The 19109-nt window shown below is 37.9% G+C and overlaps 3 protein-coding genes across 3 annotated transcripts; all 3 read right to left on the bottom strand.

Annotated features, from left to right (window-relative positions):
* Positions 1-1921: 1921 nt before the first annotated feature.
* LOC132267500 (cation/H(+) antiporter 1-like) lies at positions 1922-7168 on the bottom strand. Its single transcript, XM_059768659.1, has 4 exons — positions 6755-7168; positions 4521-5519; positions 3157-4070; positions 1922-2663 (listed from the first exon to the last, which is right to left on the bottom strand). The coding sequence occupies exons 1-4, from the start codon at positions 6905-6907 to the stop codon at positions 2387-2389; spliced, it is 2343 nt and encodes a 780-aa protein (XP_059624642.1). The 5' UTR covers positions 6908-7168; the 3' UTR covers positions 1922-2386.
* A 2907-nt stretch (positions 7169-10075) lies between these two features.
* On the bottom strand, positions 10076-13351 carry LOC132266529 (lysine histidine transporter-like 8). The gene is made up of 5 exons (XM_059767420.1): positions 12855-13351; positions 12232-12368; positions 11645-12072; positions 10878-11009; positions 10076-10789 (listed from the first exon to the last, which is right to left on the bottom strand). Exons 1-5 carry the CDS (start codon positions 13247-13249, stop codon positions 10298-10300), a joined length of 1584 nt encoding a protein of 527 aa, XP_059623403.1. The 5' UTR covers positions 13250-13351; the 3' UTR covers positions 10076-10297.
* A 1437-nt stretch (positions 13352-14788) lies between these two features.
* On the bottom strand, positions 14789-19104 carry LOC132266528 (uncharacterized). The gene is made up of 7 exons (XM_059767419.1): positions 18902-19104; positions 18652-18784; positions 16567-16670; positions 16302-16473; positions 16013-16153; positions 15811-15899; positions 14789-15634 (listed from the first exon to the last, which is right to left on the bottom strand). Exons 1-7 carry the CDS (start codon positions 18991-18993, stop codon positions 15007-15009), a joined length of 1359 nt encoding a protein of 452 aa, XP_059623402.1. The 5' UTR covers positions 18994-19104; the 3' UTR covers positions 14789-15006.
* Positions 19105-19109: the final 5 nt, after the last annotated feature.

The following is a 19109-nucleotide window of genomic DNA, read 5'->3' as shown; positions in this document are numbered from 1 at the left end:
GGCTTCTGTGTGACAAGCTCTCTCTCTATTTAGGCTTCTGTATGACAAGTTTGAGTTTTAAATATTTATACCAAAAAAAAGGGAGGAAAAGTTAATTAGTTCATTTTTCCAACCTGGAAGGTCAGGCTCAAAGAACAAAGAAAAAGAATTTTTTGACCAGAAGAGCATGCATGGTCATGGCTGCAGATTATTAATTTGTCACTGTTTTGTGAAATCAAGACAAAAGTTGTTTTATTATGCTTGATTAATTAAAGGCAATTAGACAAATCAATGATACAAAATTTAGAGTTACTACTGTAATTAAATTATATATAAATTTTGTTTTGTAATGGTTTACAGATATCATGGAATCAGTAGCTCTATTAATTAATCCTAATCTGTCTTTGGTTGGAACGAAGGTCTTTTTCAGCAAGCTAAGATGAAAAAGAATAACTTTTCCCGACAAAAAAAGAACTCATTGAGAATGATTTATGGACAAAAAAATAAAAATAAAAACTCATCAAAAATGTTAATCTTGATAGTTTCAGATTCATAATCTTTGTCTTCCTCGACTAACATATATGATGAGACTAATAGCGTGCTGTCTAATTTTTCCTTTTTTTGGATAGTTTAATCATACGGAGTATTAGATAATTTAATATTGGCACCACTTCTCTCTCACACACTCGTTCCTGTTATAATCCAAATTGTGTGACCTCAATTTATTGTAAGCATGACAATTATGGCGGTATTTCGCTCATAATTGCGCTTCCATTCATGACATTTTATTTATTTTTGGTCACACCAATAAGTCAGTGGTAGACCATGCCTGAAAGAACATGCTGTGCATTTTGATCCCAGCTAGGTGTATCAATATATATGTTGCACTTAAAACTTTAAAAGCTTGAATTCCAGGTTGTATTAGAAAATTTTGGAACTTTCTAAAAAAATTTAATTTCCAGAACATTTTTGTAAAGAAGCAACAGAAGACTATATCCAATCCAAAAATCAATTTTGTTGAGATCTCAGGGGAGTCAAGTTCCAGAGTTATAAATAGAGTAGAATTGATAATTTTTTGAAAACGAAATTACTAAACTCTAGTGTGCTTTCAAAAGGTAACAAAATACCTCCCCATAGAAAAATTGCATTTTGCAAGAGTATTTTATTTGTTACAATTAAAATTAATTATTGTATAACCTATTACTTATTTTCGTACACTTCTGTACATGGGCGTATATGTAGATTGAAACTTGTCAGGAAGAAACCCTACAAGGGTTTCCACATAGAATTTGAATAGTTTTGTTCACGTGTAAAATATTACCTATTGAATGGAGCAATTTTTCTTTTTGCAGTAAATAAATAATAATAATAAAAACGTAACAATTTGAAAAAAAAAAATAGGAGTTTAACCATCTTTCTCCACTTTTAGATTTCAGTAAAATAGTTCAGGATTTAAACATCATGATTACCATTTTAGTTAAATGATTTATTTTTAAAGTTAAGAATTTTACATTAAAATGTCATATAAATGGTTAGAATGGTTAGTCTTGTTCCCATTGTTAGTATTTTCTCTTGATGGCACATGAATGCTAATGTTATGGCGCTTGATGAGCAGTAGCTCCTTAACGTACTGCTACAATTTCATTTCATTGCGGCACCATACATAAATATATATAAATATATACACATATATAAACATTGGAAAGGGTAAAATGGTCATGCAAAATGCAATTTTTGTCAAAATAATCCGTAAGTGTGACATAGGGTGGCACTGTGCAACTTTTGAAAGCACAGGGGAGCCCAGTTTTGAAAGCACTGGAGGTTTTAGTGCAATTTGTCCTCTTTTTTTTAAAACACTAACTGGTCATTCAAATTTTAGACCTAACAAAGTTGAAAATAACCATGCTGCAAATAGAAAAATGCAAAAAGCTCTGTTTTCTTTCTACAAAAATCTTCATTCTACAAGCATTCCCAATCTTTCCTTCTCTCACCAAAATAAGAGAAAAGGAAAATTTAAGATAAGAGTAACATTGTCTTCTACAAATATGTGATCCTATGAGAAACCTAACATACATTGGAATCCCCCATCGAATAATCAAGCCAGCAATCCAGCGCGCATTCGCCTCTACAAACCATCTCATCAATCTCTTGACATGCAAAGGTGATCAATGAACCAAGGACCGGTAATTCACACAAAAAAAATTCAGTTCGGACCATATATTATCAACATCCCATTGCAGATCACTGGCTGTAGTCTTTGGTCACATGTATTTCAGGCTTGAACATGAAATGGAGTGGGTTTGATCTGTTGATCCTACCAATTATACACATTTTAACATGATGTTTCGCCTTTTGCCACACAAGATATGTGGTGGGGATGGAGGTAACAAGCAGCCACTTATCTCTATCAATCATCGTCATTTATGGAAGGTCTATGCTGTTGAATGACCAAAACTGAGCCACTGCTATCGAAGTCTGAAGATGCCAAGAGATCTCCAACTGTACCGAGCTCAGCACACTCTTCCCAGTCACTAATTCCAGTTGTTAAAGGAGAGTTTCCTCGTCTTCCCTTCCCTACTATGAACAATGAATACATGTCAGCCATGTCCTTTAGAGAAGACGCGATCTCTGCTCCATTTTCCACATACTTCTCTACGAATCCCACTTGACCTGATTGCACATACCTAATGATAAACAACAAATTGTTACTACTCATAGAAACAAAAACATCTTGATTAACGACTTAGGTTTTGAAAACTTCCAATTATGCTAATAAAAGATTTTAGTTCATCACAACAAATCTTAGGAATTAAATAAGTCCTGAATAAGAATGCAAGAGCTAAAAGGAAGCAAGTGCTTGTTTTTAGAAACTTAAAGTTCTTAATAGTGACAATTTAATGTTGCTTCTTAATAATCATAGGAACTGCAAATGATAAGGACTGTACAAATGTAAAAATCAATCTTAAGGTTTGAATAAATCCTGAAACAAGAGTCCAGGAGTTAAGAGGGACCAAGTGCTTGTGTTTAGGAAGCTAAAATACTCAAATAGTAACAATTTAAGTGTTATTTCTTATGAACATAGGAATTGTGGAATACTACAATACTTCAAATTTTAAACTACTTTTTTCTCCATTTTTAATTTCAAAGTGCGAATTCTGTACTGCAAATGCAGCTTACCTGCCATAAAAGTCTGATAATGCTCTATTGTCTGCCACAGACTCTGTCTCATGATCTGATATCGCCATTAATACATCCTCCTCCTTGTGTACAACATTGATCTCCTCATTTTGGTCCTTTGATGATGCCAGTTGGAACCTAATGATAGTGAGGTTTATGTGATGATGCATTCCAAGACGCCTACCATATCCTAACACCTCGCGATCATCAGCTCCCCCAAAAAATAAAAGTGCAACTTGTCGCAGTGATTCTGACCCCGAAGATTGTGTGGTCCCACCAAGTCCCCTGTCCACAAGAATGCCTACCGTGCACGGGGCATGGAGGAGGACTTTCTGGTTGATGGTCCTTATACCCTCCTTATCATTCTCCATTTTCCCATCAATCCTCTGGTGCTTGTGGAAGGGAAGGAATATGATAGAAGCGCGAATGTCTGCAGCGCGCCCACACACATCAGCATACATGCTTAGAAAGGGGGATACTGCTTTAACCTGGTGAATAATCACTCTTGTCTCTGCAGTGAAGGTGTCAACAGCATCATTGATCTCCACCACATCATTGCCACCATAGTCTTCATCATCACTATGTTCATCGTTTTCTCTCTGGTGGTACATCAAATTGGTCTTTCTTTTCTCTGGGAGCTCAATTAGGTGCATCAAGTAGGGGGTGATGCCTATGTTCTCAGACCCTCGAGATGCTGCAATGAGCCCAAGCATGGTTAACACAGGCCGAGGATTATGCACACAGGCCAGTATTCGGATCTCACTCTCTGGATCTTGTAACTCAAATGCCTTGTGCCTGTAGCCGAGGTAGTTTTTTTCTTTTCTTACCATGAAAGCTATAATTGGCCCCGCAATCAGTGTTTGAATCACTATAGTTGTCATCATAAGACCATAAAAATTATGGCTTGCAACTTGCTGTATATATATAGATACAAACAAATTTTCAATTCAGTCTTTAATTTGCTATCACAGCAGAATTTAGGAATTGCACAATAAAGTATAAATGCTGTTAATTGAGGAGTATATATATCACAATAATGCATTAGCACATGTTACTTTTGGTGAAAAAGAAGAATGAAAAGTAATTATATTAGAATTTTGTTGGTTTTCTCACCCTTAATTTGTTTGTCATTCAAATAGCAATTTGTGTCCACTATTCCTTCTAAGCACCTAAAACAACAAAAATATCAAGAGGACTGGAGGCTGTTTTCTCGTCTTTACAAGAATTTTGATTATCATCAACTGAAAATAGTTGTTTGGTGGAAATGAAAATGCAATTAAACTTTGTAGAACACTCCTAATCATAAGTATGGCTTCTAATTGATGTAGTGAACAAAACCATATTAAGTCGATAAAAAAACTTACTTTATTCTGCAATCCGGTGGTCAAGGCTAGGAGATCAAGATGGCCTTTCAAGTTCATCAAGAGAGCAAGGATGACACCTTCATTCAGAGGAATCTTTAGGTAACGGCAAGCAAGAAGGGTGCCACTAATCTTGCCTCCGAGGCTCAACAAGAAAACAATGACAACAATGGCGAAATGAATGAGAGAGTTTATGTTAGTTATATCTGCTTGAAACCCAGTGTAGCCAAAGTAAATTGGGAGTACAAAGCTGTGGACAGAATAGCTAAGTTTGGGCAACAATGTTCTAGCTGTCCGGCCTGCCCTAGGGAACATTGAGCCCATGAGAAAACATCCGATTATGCTGTTGAATCCCATTGTTTCAAGAACCAATGCAGTAGCCACGACGAGTGAAAGAATGCCAAATAGTTCAGCATTTTTAAGGTTCTTCAAGTTTCTGTTCCGTCTATTCAGCCAATTTGCTAAGTACATGTTGACAACAATGACAACCACAACCATGAAGAGCGAAAAGAAGCCCTCTAAAGTCCATAGAAAAAATCCAACTTTAACCCTGCCTCTTGACATAACGATCACAATTAGTACACAATACATGTCACTGATCAAGGAAGAAGATATGGCAAGGCGCCCAAAATCTGAAGTGGTGAACTTCAATTCAGCTGCCATACGGATAACAATTGGGGAAGCCGTGTTGGCTAAGATCACCGTGATCATTAAGGCCATTATGATCATGGGGCCATGGGCTGCAGTTTCTTGGTACACAAAGGGGGTGATGGCTGCTGCAAAGATGCTACATATTATGCATCCGCCAAACGCGATGATGCTTGCTGGACGAATGTTGCGCATTAAAAAAGGAACATCCATTTCAAGGCCAAATAGGAACATAATAATTATTCGAGCAAACAATGCCAAGGTTTCATAGTAATCTGCAGCCATATTCTGAAAGAAGATCTTTTTTATATATTCTATATGTGATAGTCCTGAAGGACCTAGCACCAACCCAGCCTGAAATAAGTAATGCACAAGCATATACCAACAATAAGTACTAACGATTTACATATCCAAAGAAAAAAAGAAAAGAAAAAAGGAACACTAATGACATTGTTAAGCCCAACAACTGATTCATTTAGATAATGCAAATATACATAATGCTATGAAAGATCAAATGGATTGTAATTATAGAAGGAATAGTCAAGGAAAAAGCAAATAGAGGGCTTTAATTACAACCTGTTTAAAAAATGTGCAATCAAGTACATCAGAATTTCCAAATTAAAAAAAAATAAAATAAAATAAAATAAATAAAAAAATAAAATTGAGACCAAAGAAGATAGTACATCAAAAATATTTCATTTTGTCAATATTTATTAATTGTTATAATAAGATATAATCATGAAAGACCAATGCATCTTATGACTACTGTGTGTATATAAACTTATGTTTCGATACATTGAAGAGATGTGATCGTGGCACAACAAGGTCATTCTACTGGTATAACCTCTCCGGCCTCGATCCCTCAAAGGGGAAGTGAGGGGTTCAAGCTCCATAGAGTGTTTAGCATAAGTACTAACAATTTACATACCCAAAAAAAAGGAACACTAATGACATTGTTGAGCCAAACAACTCATTGATTTGGATTATGCTAATTTACATATGCTATAAAGATTAAATGGGTTGGAATTACAGAAGGAATAGTCAAGGAAAAAGAAAATATAAGGTGTTACAACCTGTTTAAAAACTGTGCATTCGATTGTGTCACGGCATTTCCAAATTTGAACATATTCTTTGAAACCAAAGAAGACAGTACATCAACGTTTTTTTCATCAAGTGTTCTAATAAGATACCATCATGAAACAGCAATGCATCTTATGGCTAATGTGTGTATATATACTTACAAAAATTATGTATCAATTGAGGAGATATGCCCATGCAACCATTAGGCCATTAGCACAACTGGTATAACCTATCCTCCCTCGAAGGGGGAAGTGGAGGGTTCAAACTCCACAGTGGCATATGCTCGTGCACATGATATGCGTAACTACGTACATATGCAAATATATAATGTTTATGATTATGGAAGTATAAAAGGGTTAGCCTAGTGCACGAGACCCCAATCATTGCAGAGTCTGAGAAGGATTAGATATACGCAGAGTTACATATATATATATATATATATATATATATATATATATATATGCAAGTATGAACATACCGAAATGTATGTGTTTAGATGACATACTTACGAGAATTTGAGCAATGGGTCCAGGTTGGCCTAAGGGCTTGAGCACAAGTTGAAATACATGAGAGAGAACAAGAATGCAGGAAACCTGCATGCCCATTGTGAGGACTGGGTTGAACAAATCCTCGTGGCACGCAACACGCCGTGTCGCGTCCATTTTTACAAGAAAAAGGCAATAAAATTTTAAAAAAATGTGGTTATATTAGTACGTGGGTTGAGCAAAGAATGTATGTATGTATGTTGAAGAAGAGGCAAGGAAAGGGAGAAGATGGTAGTAGAAAGGTACCCTTCCTCTCCTCTCTTCCTTAACCCTTGAGAGAAGAAACACTTTCTCTCTCTATTTCTCTGTTTTCCTTTGTTGGTGTCATAGAGGGTTAAGGCCATAGATAGGAGGAGGAGGAGGAGATGGTGGTTGTCTGCAAGTTTTGTTTGGCTTCACATCCCTTGTTTAGGGATGGAGGGCCGTGCTTAACGGATGATGGCTTGGAAAAGATAATGTTATTTACGTGTTTGTGTGTGTGTGTGTGTGTGAGAGAGAGAGAGAGAGAGAGAGAGAGAGAGAGAATTATTATTATTATTTTTGGTATATTATGTTAATTCTTCCCAATTTTTGGATGTATAGATAATGTACCCCATAATTTTAGGAGTTATTACTAAAAATAGACAAGTGAAAAGATAAAAGAATCACCAGCAAATCTAGACTTTGTGCATCCTGTGTATTCCTTGGCTCCAGCCACTGTTGTGGTAGGCTCATTGTGACATGTGCTTTAAAGAATTGTGTTTGTCTCTAATACCAATTAACACAGACGAAATGCTTTGTGATTAGTCAAAATTTAAGTAATTAGGTTGGATTAACACACAATTCATATATAGTTAATTATTTTTTTTTCTCTATGATCAGAACTGATACGGGACAACACTTCCTTTGTAACCCTCTACTGTTGAATGTTTAGGTATTGACGATACTTTTAGAGAGAGATATCCTGCCACAACTTTTACCTATATCCAGATTCCCATTCCAATCCCATAAAAGCAAGATAGGTTCATTTGGACACCATCACCAAAATGGGAAATTCACAATTGCAGTCACTATGAAACACCTGAACCAAAACCTACCCTCTCTTCCTTGGACTAATTTAGTTTGGTCTAAAACATTAATTCCAAAACATGCTTTCACCCTTTGGGTTGCAATTCAACACAAACTCCTAACCCTTAACAAAAGATGCACCGCCTACGTTAACACCACCACTTGCCTCCTCTGCAGTAATGATCTCGAATCACATGACCACCTTTTCTTCAAATGTCCCTTTGTTAGACCCTTGTGGACGTTTCTACAAGCATGTAAGATGTGGGCTCTACATTATGCCTTCCAACTGGACTGATCTAATCTCATCGGCTGCTTATCATTGGAGAGGCAACAATCAGGGTTGCAACACTTTATCCAAAATAGCCCTTTCATCACTGGTATATAATGTATGGAATGAACGCAACAGAAGGTTGTTCAAGAAGAAAAGACTGTCTGTTAATTCCCTCCTCCATCTCACACTGGAACCAGTCCGTTTGAAGCTGCTATCTTCATCTTTCATTGACTCAATCCATACTAGGAGACTAATTGTGGAATGGGAGCTACCACCCTCTATTTTACGGCCTCCTCCAGAGCCACCGGATTGAAAAGATTGAGGAATTTCTTCCATGGTCATCTCGGTATGAATGTGGAGCTAGCAACAGTTTTTCCATTTCTTTGCCTGGGTTGGGTTGCTTCTTCTTGGGCCTGTTGTTACTTTTGGGCTGTGAATATCTTTTGGTTAGCCTGGTGTCACGGGCCTAGAGATTTGGCGCAACGGCACGGCCCGTGCAGCACCAAGGCGTTGCTTCAGCTCACGCAAGCGCCCTGGTCAGCCACCACGACCTGCCTTCCCAAGGATACATGCTGACTGGTTTCGGCCTGCCATGGCCTCGTCAAGGGAACGGCTCCAGCTCCCGACCAGTTTGTGCAGGGATGGCCAACTCCCTTCTTCATAGTCAAGTCCACGACCAGCGACAAGCACCTCGAACTGAACCGAGTCGACCTGCTTGAACTCTGAAGAGGTACCATCCTGTGGTCCTGCACACCCCTTCCCTGGAACCATTCCCAGTCAATGAATATTCTTAGCCAACCAGCATGCGTGCCTTCTATGCTCATGGCGTCGTTAGGAATCGGATCGTGACATTCTCCCCCACCCAAATCCTGCGACGCCCTCGTCGCAGTGCGGCGCTGACTCCGCTGCGTCCAACATTCCAAAGTCTCTCTCCTCCAAGTGGTATGCTTGCCTGCCCACCATCGCTTCCTTGTACAACCCCTGGCTGCACTCGCCCAATGATAGGGTTTCGGGCTAAAGGGACGCCCACTTCTTCGGGACGCAACCCCATGTTATGCCGCCTCCGCGACACCCTGAGCAAACAAGCGCCCTCCGGCTGACTTGATACCCGCCCTTCACAACGGTTTACACGCCTCTTGAACTTGCAAGAACTTTGGTGCGCGCGGCCCTCCGGCCATCCGATGCGCACGGCCCTCCGGCTTAAAGGACGCATCCACATGGGGAGATGGAGGCTCTCCTCCAATAGCATTGATTGCCCACCGACGTTTTTTCAGTGTACCGTCTTCATTCTCAAGACCAACGGATCGACAAGGGGGCACACCTCTGTGCTTTTCCCCAAGTCCTGCTTTGACACCATTTGTCACGGGCCTAGAGATTTGGCGCAGCGGCACGGCCCGTGCGGCACCAAGGCGTTGCTTCAGCTCGCGCAAGCGCCCTGGTCAGCCACCACGACCTGCCCTCCCAAGGATACATGCTGACTGGTTTCGGCCTGCCATGGCCTCGTCAGGGGAACGGCTCCAGCTCCCGACCAGTTTGTGCAGGGATGGCCAACTCCCTTCTTCATAGTCAAGTCCACGACCAGCGACAAGCACCTCGAACTGAACCGAGTCGACCTGCCTGAACTCTGAAGAGATACCATCTTGTGGTCCTGCACGCCCCTTCCCTGGAACCATTCCCAGTCAATGAATGTTCTTAGCCAACCAGCATGCGTTTCTTCTATGCTCATGGCGTCGTTAGGAATCGGATCGTGACACCGGGCAAACTTTGACTCTTATGTACTATTTCCCCTTTAATATAATCTCAATTTTCTAAAAAAAGAAAAAGAAAAAGAAAAGAGAGAAAGAGAGAGAGATATCCTAGGTAAAATGGTATGATGCTATATTTAATGAACATGCATTTACTCGTATTAAATTCTGAAAAAAAAAAAAGAGAGAGAGAATGTTAATGAGAAATTAATTAAAGAGAGATTGTTCAAAGTTGATATCAGTCCTTTAATTTGCCACTATGTAGATGCCACATACATACATTATACAATACAATTTTTTGCTACTTTTCCATTCTAAAATTACAAATCCAACATTGGACATCAAACATGTAGAACATAACAAAAAAGAAACACTTGACAGAAATAACCAAATTTTACAAGAACTCCTCCAAATAGAAATTCTCTTTGTAAAATGGTTAGTCTATTAATGAGGCTTGAAGAAGTTCACTGTAATCCCAGTGTCAACCACAACATAGATCCCAGCTGCAATCAAAATGAGACTCAAAGCCATGCCCAACACTCCAAGTCCCCAATTCAGGCACCACATTGCACTATACACCTTTGGTTTCTTGATCTTGAGCCACATGAAACAGGGGTAAGCTAGGGTTACCGGCAACGCAATCCCTCCGATCAGACCACCTAGGCTGCCCAGAAATGGGATTGCCACTGCTACAAAGAAGCATCCGAACCCAAAGTTAGCACGGACGAAAATTAAGCGCACCCACCACGCGCATGGCTTCTTGAATTTCGTCGCGAACATAGCCTCCATGAAATCGAACATTGGCATGGCATAAATTTGGAATGAGCTCACTGCATTTACTATGACAAGTATGCTTGTGAGTCCTAGCAAAGACCGTGAAACATCACGGGAATGGAATCCGTAGAGGGCTGAAAACATACCACCGTTTGCTGGTATCTGCCAATATAATGAAAAACACTTTAATAATGCTCGTAAAAATAGTGATGACACGATATTATCAAGTGACACAATATTGGATACATACCATTTGACCATAAGCCCAATAACCACCTATTGCAAGTGGAAACAAGCACATTGCAACAATTACATATGCAAACTTCACTCCCCTCCACATTGGTACTCGAGATGGATGCTTCTCACTTGAAGGCATGGTGGCCTGCAACATTTTTATAACATATACTATATTAAAAACCATTGAAATTCAAGTATTAAAAAATGATAAAAAAAATTGGGTAAAACCCAAATTTCAGATTTTTTAACAGATGAAATAACTAAAGACCATTCAATAAAAAAAAATAAAAAAACAAAAAAATTCCTTCCTTTCCGTGTTGACTATATATATATATAGGCCCTTAAGATAGGCTCTGGAGATTCCAAATTGATAATACTAACAAGAAGCTATTGCGTATGGAGAAGTCCTAGAGTTAAAAAAGTCAAGGTTCCCAATTTTAAAATTTTAAAAAACAATTAAATATATTTTTCAAAATTAAGAATTGACAAGGTAAAACTTAAACCGAACAAGTGCTTGTTTGAAACATTTTCTAATAGAATACTAAAAAAAATAATAAATAAATAAAAAGAGAGCTTGATATGTCATGCTTAAGGTCAAGAATGGAATCTGGTAGTTTAGCAACTTATTCCTAGATTACCAAATTACACCATTTCAAACCAATCTCAAATTATAAAACTTATTTCAATATATCTTATTATATATATATATATATATATATATATATAAAAGAAGTGATAATCATCTTCTGCATTAGTTGATCAAGTAACAAAATTGTGTACCTGTATTTCAAGAATTAGATTGTGACCCCTAAAAGCGAAAACAATGATCCCAAGTGCATTAAGGATGCTAAAAACTCTGGCAGGCTGGGTTTTAACCACTATTGGATCATAGGACACCCTTGGGAGTCTGCCCTCTGCGACGGACACCACCCATATGACAGTGCAGTACCCTATTGCAGTGAGGGCTCCGACCAGAGACACCCCGGCTATGGAGTTCAAGTTTGGCAGCTGAGACAGCACCACAGCGACGCATGTGAACACGAGGTACCATTCCACTGGTGTCAATGGCCTCGCGCTGCATGTGGTGCCACATAAAATCTGGTAGAAGAGCTTGGAGGTTGAGCCACCAATGATGATCAGTGCGACACAAGTGCCACCGGATAGGTACATGATAGGAAACAAGGCCAGTAACTTCCCTGCCTTTTCACCTGAGGCATCAAATTCAATAATACTAATAAGAACTTCTATGGTCTAATTGTTTTGAAGTTTTTTTTTCTTTTTCCAAGAAAAAAAAAAAGAAAAAATGGTATGAACTTGAAGAAGATCAACCAAATGTATCATATATATATATATATATATATATATACCAAATGTAAGAGAGAAGAGCTGGAGGTATCTGCTGTAACGCATCCCGGTTTCTGTGGATTCATGGAGCTGGACTAGCACCCATAGGGTGTAGAGCTGCCATATGAATGTGAGGGTCAAGCAAATTATTCCCCATGTCCTGAAATCAAATACAAGATAGAAGTACTTCTCATCAAAACAATCTAATTTGGAATTTTATTTACCAAGAAACCTTACGAATGTTAAGTTAATAATAAATATGTACATTTGTTTTTCATTCTGTGTGTGTATTAAACAAAATATTTGAACTTTCAAATTTTGTTCTTTAGATAAGAAACTATATATTTTATGCATACGGAAACAAAGGCATTCTTATCAAAAAATTTGACAAAATATTCAACCCCACCAAGGTTGAGTTCACATATTTATGAAAATGTCACTCAATCTTATGCAAGCAAGTGTATGGTCACTAGTTCACATATTTATGATGTGTTTGAATATAATTCTAGAGCATTGTTACTATGGTCACTAGTACAAGAGAATTAGACTAGGCTTAGTGAATTTTTATTAGCTAAAACTTAGGAGAGTTGACTCTCTTGCTTGAATGAGTCTGGAGCTAATGAAATGAGTTGTTTGGTAGTCTTACCAGCCAAGGATGGTGAAGGCCACAGGAAGGACAAGAGCTTGGAATCCAATCCCGGAGGAGAGGGCGTGGAAGGCAGCATAGTAGGCGTTGCCATTTCGAGACTCAGTAATGGGCAGCCAAGCATCCTGAGGATCAAGCTTTGTGAGATGCAAAGCCTTCCTTACAGGACTCCCCAGCGGAGTCAAGAACCTCGGAGTAGTCTTAGCCGACTTGCTTGGAGGTGGCAGAGGTTCTTCCACTTGCTCAGCGTTAAGCATTGGCACTCTAGACAACGAAGGCGAGTTATACTGAGCCGGCGAACATGACACTGGTGGCGGTGGTGATGGCACGGGCACCACAGTCCCCGTCCTAGGCGTTATGGGAGCTGAACTTATTTCAGACACCTCTTCACTCATTTTTGAGTCGTGTCCCAAAACTTGCGCTACTTGCTTGCTCTCTTTAGGCCTTTTTGGTGGTGCCCTTTTTGTTTCTCACACAATGTAGCTCATACAAGAGATATATATATATATATATATATAGTTAGTTAGTCCTTAGCTTCCAAATTTATCAATTTGGTCAATGTGTGTGTGTGTGTGATGATAGATAGGAATGTAGGAATAGTTGGTTATTAGTTGGATTGCATTGGTAAGCTACTGGTGGTAGAGTGGTTAGAATAATAAAGGTATGGTTTGACGGACAACTTTGGCTGCCATTCTTATCTTTTTTCATTTAACCTCATGTGCTTGAATCCATAAAAAATTGAACTACGTTTGTGCCTTGTTAGAATGGGCGATACGCGGACCAAGTCAGAATAATAGGAGTCAGTAAACAGTAGTATATGTTTAGGGTCGTCTCCTTTTAAATTACTCTGCTTTTGGGGTGGACCAGCAAAAGGACATGTACTCGGATTGAATAATGAATGCTGAGTCAATGCCTACGGGCCCTTGAGTTAAGGGTGATGTTGATGATCATCTACTTTGAAATGCTTTAATAGTCTGGGTCCCAAGAATATATGGTCCAATTACTTTGAAGCAACAAGGAGTTTTTTTTTTGGGGATTAAATACCATTAATTTTTATATTAATTTCGCGAACGGTGGCCGGCCGATTAGCTTAATTTTTAAAGTTTTTAAAAATAATACTAGTTTGTGTAAATATGAAAATAATACATAATTAGATATCCCACTTTTTTTTTTTTTTTTTTATGTAAGTGAGCGATGATATCATCGTGGCATCAGCTGACATTATTATAATGTCATTCCCTAATGATATCAACAAAGATTCCAAACACGTGTTTTTCTTATAATTTCTTTTGTTACGCACTTAATTAATCAGTCAAGACATGAAAAAATTCAATTCAACAATCTGAACACAGAACAGTTTCTCTGTTTCATTCCTTGAATTGTTTATTTACTAAAGAGGGTTATTCAAACATTTCACATTAGGTAATCCAACTGATAACGAAAATGCAGCAACCATAATCATTTGGCCAGCTATATGAAAGAACTTGTTTCCTAGAAACTTCAAACAGTGATTGATTACTTTTGTCATGATCTGATGGTACATCGACGATATGAATGAGACATTTTCCCTGTACATTTGACTTTATCTTAATTGCAAAATCATGTCCACATTGCCATCGTCAAGCTGAAATTGTAAACAAATTTTATACTTATCCAATTTGGGCTTAGATTAGAGACTGCAAAACATGAGTATTAGACTTTACAAGAATATAAACATCATCCATTGAGATCGAAAGAGAGAGGCCACTCATATGGTAACCCTCTTATTATTACCTAGTCAGATTTAATTACCTGCAAAACACACACACACACACAAAGTGAAGTATTCTTGAAGTAAAAATTACCAAAGTCAGAGACAAATACGTAAATGTTAGATAGCAAGTTCACAGAAAAATGAGTAATGAAGGCCCTATTTCAGTATCACAAGCTCAGATATGAAAGATGAGTAGCTTTTTAGGTTGCAGTAACAACACAATCGATTTTCTATATTTATTCCATACTATGCATTACAATAGACAAAGCTGGCAAAATTACAAATGATTTATGTCAATGACAGTACACAAAATTATAGGACCTGTATGATATAACAAAATGCATACAACGTATAAGGGTATAAGCAAAACAATATATGAATAACGAATCTTATATTCCTTTAGGTCTGTGATTTGCGATACTTCAAGGCTTCAAAACGAGCTGCAAGTGCATCATAATCTGGCAACTTGGGATGAACACGAGATACTGAATTCTGTTGAACATGAACCGAAGGTACTTGTGGTGCAAGCCGGTTGGGTGGTGGATTAACATCACCAGAAGGTTCTTCCATCTGAAATTCTTCTTCACAGTCTGATTCATCGAACTTTATATCTGAATGTGCAGATGGGACATTGTAGCTGTGTCTCCGATAAACCTTTCTTGGGTCCATATTGGTAGGCTGCGTTGTCATCTCGTCATCACTTAAATAATGAGAGCCTGTAAAGCTTCGTGACTCATACATCCTCCCCAGCACATTAGATTGAGTACCGGCAGATTGGGACTCAATTGGAGGATCATTTCGCTTGAAAATTCTAGTGGAATGGCCAGAATGATTAATGCATGAACCATTCAAATTAGTATTATTAAAACAACATGCTTGATTGACCTGATTCGAGTCTTTGTTGGCCAGATAGGCAGCAGCTTCTGCAGCAGCAATAGCGTCCTTTGCAGACTGAGCAGCTGCTTCAGCTGCTGATGTTGTGTCTTTAAACTGTGTGGTGTCCCTTCCTTCACTACCTGAATACCTCCTGAATTAAATGACATCGGAAATTGTTACTTCTAGCGTAACAGTCAAGAACTTTCAGCTCTTTAAAGCAAAAAAGAAAGTAGAATTACTACTAAAATGCTATCCCAATAGCGCCTAATTCTTGTTTAAAAAAAAAAATAGCGTCTAATTAATGCTAATCAAATAGTGCCTAATTACCTAGTGATTGGCTCATTTGGCTCAATAGACTGCCTTGGTGTAGATTTCACTGGAATGCTGGAAGCACTAACAAAAGTGCGTGGTCCTTCCTGATCAAGCAGAGCACAGATTGGTAAGCAGGCCACATGAGTTGATTTTTGCACCATATAGAAAATGACAAAAAGCACAGAACACACACACACACACACAAAGAGGAACACACTATACGCTCTTCTGGAGGCTTGAGAAGCTCCGTCTCAGACTCCGTTGTGTCCCATTCAATCTGGTATTCCTTGGCTATTTCCTTCATGACCTTCAATTTTATTTCACCACTTGGGGTTCTAACAGAGAGCTTCTCAATGAGCTGTAAAAGAAAAAGGCAAACACTTTATCCAACTTGGTGTCTATAATGATGAAACGAATTGAATTATAAAGCTATGAAGCACCCAAAAAAAAAAAAAAATTGAACCTTTCCTTATAGAAGTCATGGTAGGAACTAGGAACACATTTACCATTCTATTTACACCAGCATTGGGTCTTAGATCAGTAGCTGCAGATACAAAATCTTTTCCATATTTCTTCTCAAAAATATCTCGGATTGCCTGCAGCTCTGGAATATCTGAGCACCGAGGAGCTGCAAATATCAAACTCGATACCCCTTCTTTAAGATCAGCTGGGCATTCCCTAGAATGAAAGGACCCAGATCACTACAGATAGAATTTGAGTTGATGTGTGCCTCACAATACAATTCAGTAAAACCACTCAGTTTTTAAATACCTTTGCTTTGAAATAATTGAAAGTCTTGCCACAACTAGTTCACAGAAGAGCTCAATGACCTCATTTGCAGCCATAATATTTTGTTCTCTGATCACATGTTCCACCTAAGAAATCACAAGAACTCGTTCAAAGACCACATTTTGCCTAAATTTCAATAAGTATGGACAATGTTTATATTGATAATTGACTTCTAGATTAAACTTTAATTTGAAAACCTATGAACAGTTAAATCATTTATAAGCCTTTGTTTTGGCAGCTGATTGGAAAGAACTCTATAAATGACATTAAGTAGGCAAGTTTGAGGTAAAACTCCAACAAAAGAAGCAACAGTTTCAAGACACACATGCATATAGGAGCAACGAAAATTGCATGAAGAACTAGAAAATTTCCACTATGCCGTAATCATGCATGCAAACCCCATAATTGATCATAAAGAAAATGTGTGCAGTAACATCGAGTACAGCAATGCAAAGATACTTGTCCAGCTTTGTGTTGAGCCAAAAAGGTGCAACTACTATGTCATTTTAAGGGGGGAACAACAATTATTAAAGCAAGTGTCATGAGAAAAAAAAAATGCAAAATGAAAAACTCCTTTACATCATTTTCCTCTATCATATAGAGTGTGATAACAAAAAATTTAGCCTTCAAATTCATGATATGAGATAAGAAGGGATTGCTAGCATGACTATTCTTCCGAAAGGGGGGAGAATCCGAATCTTTATTGGGTCACATGACCATATGGTGATCCTCAACCATGAAGAGTGTTCGCCCTGAGTGCCAACACTTTTTGTTGGGGTCTTTCCATCACTGCTGTAAAATTTTAATGAAGAAAAGGTTATATATTCTATCAGTGTGGTTGGCCAGATCCAATTGTTCCACAAATGATCGATTCAGGGAAAATTGTCAAGCTACCTTAAGGGGAGTGATCAAAACAACTTTGTCTGAATAAAAGACTGTGGGATTTATCATTCTACAATTTCAGAAACATGAACAACAGCAAAGGTCGGATAGTCATGATGAATGCTGATACTGAGTAAAGCAGATGAGCTCTTTCCTGATTAAATCTGAGTTTAATTTTAATGACAAGACATGTTTTGTTCTTTTGTAAATGGGATGCTTAAGGTTATTGTGTCCCTTAAGGTTATGATAATCACACCAACATGGAACCAAGGTAATTCTTTTAAATAAATCCTTTAAACATGTAAACTTATTTTAGTGGTGTAAATAGAGAAGTTAGCATGATAATCACATCTATGTCAAACCAAGCTCATTCTTTTAAAATCCTTTAAACATGCAAACTAATTTTGGTGGTGTAAATAGAGAGACATCAGTATGATAATCACATCAATATGGAATCAAGGCCATTCTTTTAAATCCTAAAAATGACCTCATATAGATTTAGACAAGTTGACGAGATATAATTGCAAAAGTTTCATCTACATTCAACTAAAAACACAGGAGTGATTCGGGAAGATATCTTATACTGTGTAAAATAAACTCAAAAAGTGACATTCTAATTATTGCTTCATCAGTTTTTTTTTTTTTTTAAGAGGTTCAGTTCTGCAGTCTTATTTCATCAAGAACAGAATTTTATTTAATGTCATAGGGTTTCTGTATCAAAAAAATATATATATAAAAAAATAAAAAATTCCTGTACCACGGGCTTAAATGACCCAGAGCTAGTCGTGGCAACCTTAGTGAAATCGAATCCCATATCAGATTATATGTCGTTTAAACAATAAGCCAAAATCAGGATTTTTTAGAGTCCCATAACCCAATTTCAAGCAAAGAAATCCAATTTTCATGAGTTTTTCATTTCATAAGGGAATACCCATTGGAGATCATAACAACAAGTAAAGAAAAAGCACGAAAATCAAATCAATTATTAATGTAGGTGTAAGAAAAGATGGGTAGCCAAAATCACTGTTTTTAGAGTCCCACAAACCAATTTCAAGCTGAGAAATTCAATTTTCATTTCACAAGGCAATACCCATTGGAGATCATAACAAACAACTAAAGAAAAAGCAGGAAAATCAAATCAACAATCAATGTAGGTGTAAGAAAAAAAAAAAAAAAAAAAAATACCCGGATGCGAGCAGTGGAATCCTGACCAGACTGAAGAAGCAAAGCAATGTCTCGCCTCATCTGCTTCACCACCGCCTCCCTCTTGTTCCTCAGCAACTTTATCCTCGCCACTGCCATCTTCGCACCTGTCTTGCTGTTTCCATATATAATTAAAGAGAGAGAGAAATTGTTTAGGGTTTAAATTTGCAGTAAATGGGTGAGAAGAGAAATTGAGAAGGAAGAGGAAGAGGAGAGAGATTTAAGCACAAACCATTTGGATGAATTGAAGCCTCTGCGGAAGATCTTGATTCCCAACTTCATCGCCTTCTTACAGTGTCTGGTGGCTACACTTGCGACAGTCATGTTTCCCCTTTCCAACTTTTGAGAGAGAGAGAGATAAAATATGTATAGAGAGAGAGCGGAAATGAAGGGTAATAAGCTGAGTATAACGGTCTGCAAAGATGGAAAAGAATAGAAGA

Source organism: Cornus florida, unplaced genomic scaffold, assembly GCF_030987335.1.
Source record: "Cornus florida cultivar Cherokee Brave unplaced genomic scaffold, ASM3098733v1 CherokeeBrave_3.0.0_Hap2_Chr07, whole genome shotgun sequence".
NCBI classification, from domain to species: Eukaryota; Viridiplantae; Streptophyta; class Magnoliopsida; order Cornales; family Cornaceae; genus Cornus; species Cornus florida.
This window is presented reverse-complemented; position numbering and strand designations above follow the sequence as displayed.

Bases quoted from the DNA above. Each gene is read 5' to 3' on its own strand.
- LOC132266528 (XM_059767419.1), bottom strand. From the start codon at position 18,993: ATGACTGTCGCAAGTGTAGCCACCAGACACTGTAAGAAGGCGATGAAG. The intron at 16,671-18,651 runs GTATTTTTTTTT...GTGATTTCTTAG, and splicing joins ATTCCACTGCTCGCATCCGG to GTGGAACATGTGATCAGAGA. The intron at 15,900-16,012 runs GTGTGTTCCTCT...CTGCTTGATCAG, and splicing joins AGCCTCCAGAAGAGCGTATA to GAAGGACCACGCACTTTTGT.
- LOC132267500 (XM_059768659.1), bottom strand. From the start codon at position 6,907: ATGGACGCGACACGGCGTGTTGCGTGCCACGAGGATTTGTTCAACCCA. The intron at 4,071-4,520 runs GTAAGTTTTTTT...ATATATATACAG, and splicing joins CCACCGGATTGCAGAATAAA to CAAGTTGCAAGCCATAATTT. The intron at 2,664-3,156 runs GTAAGCTGCATT...GTTTATCATTAG, and splicing joins TTATCAGACTTTTATGGCAG to GTATGTGCAATCAGGTCAAG.
- LOC132266529 (XM_059767420.1), bottom strand. From the start codon at position 13,249: ATGAGTGAAGAGGTGTCTGAAATAAGTTCAGCTCCCATAACGCCTAGG. The intron at 11,010-11,644 runs GTACACAATTTT...AAAATGTTGCAG, and splicing joins ATCTAATTCTTGAAATACAG to GCCACCATGCCTTCAAGTGA. The intron at 10,790-10,877 runs GTATGTATCCAA...TTATATTGGCAG, and splicing joins ATTGGGCTTATGGTCAAATG to ATACCAGCAAACGGTGGTAT.